The sequence below is a fragment of the Buceros rhinoceros genome, unplaced genomic scaffold, assembly GCF_000710305.1.
Source record: "Buceros rhinoceros silvestris isolate BGI_N320 unplaced genomic scaffold, ASM71030v1 scaffold31256, whole genome shotgun sequence".
Classification (NCBI taxonomy): domain Eukaryota; kingdom Metazoa; phylum Chordata; class Aves; order Bucerotiformes; family Bucerotidae; genus Buceros; species Buceros rhinoceros.
In genome coordinates this window covers 1,357-4,553 of record NW_010418612.1, presented here as the reverse complement: position 1 = coordinate 4,553, position 3,197 = coordinate 1,357, and the positions used below count along the sequence as shown (strand labels likewise).

At 48.3% G+C, this 3,197-nt stretch overlaps 1 protein-coding gene across 1 annotated transcript in view; it reads left to right on the top strand.

Annotated features, from left to right (window-relative positions):
- EOMES (eomesodermin) overlaps nt 1-3,047 on the top strand; it is a 3,368-nt gene extending 321 nt beyond the window's left edge. Inside the window, exons 2-6 of the mRNA XM_010138613.1 lie at nt 310-464; nt 767-888; nt 1,355-1,513; nt 1,595-1,656; nt 2,315-3,047. Coding sequence (XP_010136915.1) covers nt 310-464; nt 767-888; nt 1,355-1,513; nt 1,595-1,656; nt 2,315-3,047 — 1,231 coding nt within the window. The remainder of the gene's footprint in view (nt 1-309; nt 465-766; nt 889-1,354; nt 1,514-1,594; nt 1,657-2,314) is intronic.
- The last annotated feature ends 150 nt before the right edge of the window (nt 3,048-3,197 follow it).

The window sequence follows — 3,197 nt, the reverse complement described above, 5'->3', positions numbered from 1 at the left end:
GTGCACCGCAGCGGAGGGAAAGGGGAGGGTGCCTTGGGCCGTTCCGCGGGGGCACTGCTGCCCGCTCCCGCGGGAAGAAGGTGCGAGCCCTCCCCATCGACGTTGGCTCTGTCCTGGAGATGCTTTTCCCGAAAAGCGGCTCTCCGAATCTCCTGACACTAGGCGGTCGGGAGATGAGGCGGGGGTCGGTTTGGGCTCGCCGCGTACCTCCTTGGTGGTCTCGGTGCTGGGGCGGGCGGAACACTCCGCGGTCCGTGCCTGCTTTCCCGGTCCACCTCACATGCGGTGTGATTTTCCGCCCTCCCGCAGGAGAATGTTTCCTTTCCTGAGCTTTAACATCACTGGCCTCAACCCCACGGCACACTACAACGTCTTCGTGGAAGTCGTGTTGGCAGACCCCAACCACTGGCGTTTCCAGGGGGGCAAGTGGGTGACCTGCGGCAAAGCTGACAACAACATGCAAGGTAGGTGCAAGTTCTCTGGGCTCTCCCCGCCGTCTTCCCCCGCGGGTCGGTTTCCCAGAAAGGGTTCCTCCTTCCCCCCTACGCTGCAAGCTCTTTCCCACCTCCGGCATCCCGCTGCGGGCAGCGTTACTCCTAAGGGCGTCTTGCAACTTTTTTTTCGTGCCGCGGGTGTGAGGCTGTGCGGAGGGGGAACACTGGGGGACCCGAGCGCAGACGCCCGCTCCGCCCTGCTGCTCCAAGCTGCCGGCGCTGGAACAAAGCGGCTGTGCCCGGCGGCCGCTTTACTGGCTTATCTTCCTCAGGCAACAAGGTGTACGTTCATCCCGAGTCGCCCAACACCGGGGCTCACTGGATGAGGCAGGAGATTTCTTTCGGGAAACTGAAGCTAACGAACAATAAAGGTGCTAACAACAACAACGCGCAGGTAAATGGGGGGAAAGGCAGGCTTGAGAGGCTAGGGGAACCCTGGGGGTTGGGGCTTTACAGGGTTTAACTGAGCCGCTAGATCACTGTTCTTGTGACTTGTTCCCTTCTTGAACTGGATCATAGATCCTATTCTCTCTGCTTCTCCTTATGAAGAAAATTAGAAATGGCAGGAATAAGTGTGAATTTCTTTGGGGTTAGACGATAAATCTATCTCTGGAGCTGCTCAGAGTGGGAATGTAGCTGATTGCTCTTGATTCCCTACATCTAGAGATTTTAGCGTATTAGTAACCTAGTGGAACAGGGCTATGAACTGTGAATCACCTTCCCATTAACAGTTAAAATTGCTCTGTTCCCAAATCAGAGGTTTCTAATCTACAGGAATAAAATGCCAGGCTATAAAACAGATCTTTTAATGTTATATGCAGTTTGTCCAAAGATCTTGTCTCTTCCATGGTTTCTTTTAGATGATAGTACTGCAATCTCTACACAAGTACCAGCCCCGGCTTCACATTGTGGAAGTGACTGAAGATGGTGTTGAAGATTTGAATGATTCCTCAAAGACTCAAACATTTATTTTCCCTGAAACACAGTTCATTGCAGTGACAGCATATCAAAACACTGATGTAAGTATGGATGTATAAAAATGACAATTAAGAATTGTTTTGTGGATTCAACAGCTCACTACATTCTGCTTTTGCTCTTAGATTACCCAGCTCAAAATCGACCATAATCCTTTCGCAAAAGGCTTCAGAGACAACTATGACTCGTAAGTATGCTTCTGTCTTCTTGCAGCTATCTGTCTAGTAGGCATGATTCTGGCCTGAAAAGTGTTCAGGCCAGGAAGAATGTTTCTTTAGACACTACTTCAGTTGTTCAGAAGTAGTAGTAATTCTACTGGCAGCTTTGCTAGCTGATGCACTCCTTTCAAAGACATTAAACGTCTGTTTGAATAGTTGCCGTATTGTCTTGAGACCTGTCTGTCAGCAGGCTTCTGTATTTTGGTAGAAGATTTGTACTGGCAGAACCTAGCTGGCCTGCAGGTTGACAGTAGTGCATTGGGTATCTTCACAGAGCAGGCAGCTTCAGGTTGTCAGCAGAAGACTCACCTAATGCTCACTTTCTGCCTTCAAAAAACTGGAGCTGTATATGTAAAAGTATTGCTTCTGGGAAGCAGATGCTGCACCTCATTTAAAATGTGCTGGCTGGCAGAAAACAATATACTTGTAGCAATAATGTCAGGTTTTATGCTAGTCTAGGAAAAACAGACCACTCTTAAATCTGATAAAAATTAACAGCCATCCAGTTAAACCTAGAGGTAATTCTAAGAAATAACTCAGTTCCTTCCTGTTTGTGTTTTTGTGTTGTCTTGCTATAATACTGGAACTGTGAAGAACAATGTTCAGTGTTTCTCTTTTATGTTGTAGCATGTACACAGCTTCGGAAAATGACAGATTGACTCCATCTCCCACGGATTCTCCTAGATCCCACCAGATTGTCCCTGGTGCCCGATACAGCGTGCAACCGTTCTTCCAAGAACAGTTTGTCAATAACCTGCCTCCAGCCAGGTTTTACAATGGTGAGAGAACCGTCCCTCAGACAAATGGCTTGCTCTCCCCACAGCAAAACGAAGAGGTGGCCAGTCCTCAGCGGTGGTTTGTTACGCCTGTACAGCAGCCCAGTGCCAACAAACTGGACATGAACTCCTATGAGACAGAGTATTCTCCCAGCACCTTGCTCCCTTATGGCATTAAATCCCTCCCCCTTCAAACATCTCATGCTCTGGGGTACTACCCTGACCCAACATTTCCATCCATGGCAGGCTGGGGGAGCAGGGGCTCTTACCAGAGAAAAATGACAACAGGATTACCTTGGACCTCCAGAACAAGTCCTCCAGGTTTCTCTGAAGACCAGCTTTCCAAGGAGAAGGTGAAAGAAGAAATCAGCTCCTCCTGGATAGAGACTCCACCCTCCATAAAGTCTCTAGATTCAAATGATTCTGGAGTCTACACGGGTGCTTGTAAGAGAAGGCGGCTCTCCCCTAGCACTTCCAGCAATGAAAATTCCCCGACTATGAAATGTGAGGACATTAATGCTGAGGACTATAGCAAAGACACTTCAAAAGGCATGGGCTACTATGCCTTCTATACTAGTTCTTAAGCATCCTTTTATTCCAATTGGCTGGTTATTTTTTTCAGGGTGGCCTTGGGTTTTTTTTTGCATTATAATTGCCAAAAAGACTCTTGCCTTCCACCTTGAATTGTTGTGTGCAATTCTAAAGAAGGTGCCAAAGCTTTTTGACTGTTGCAG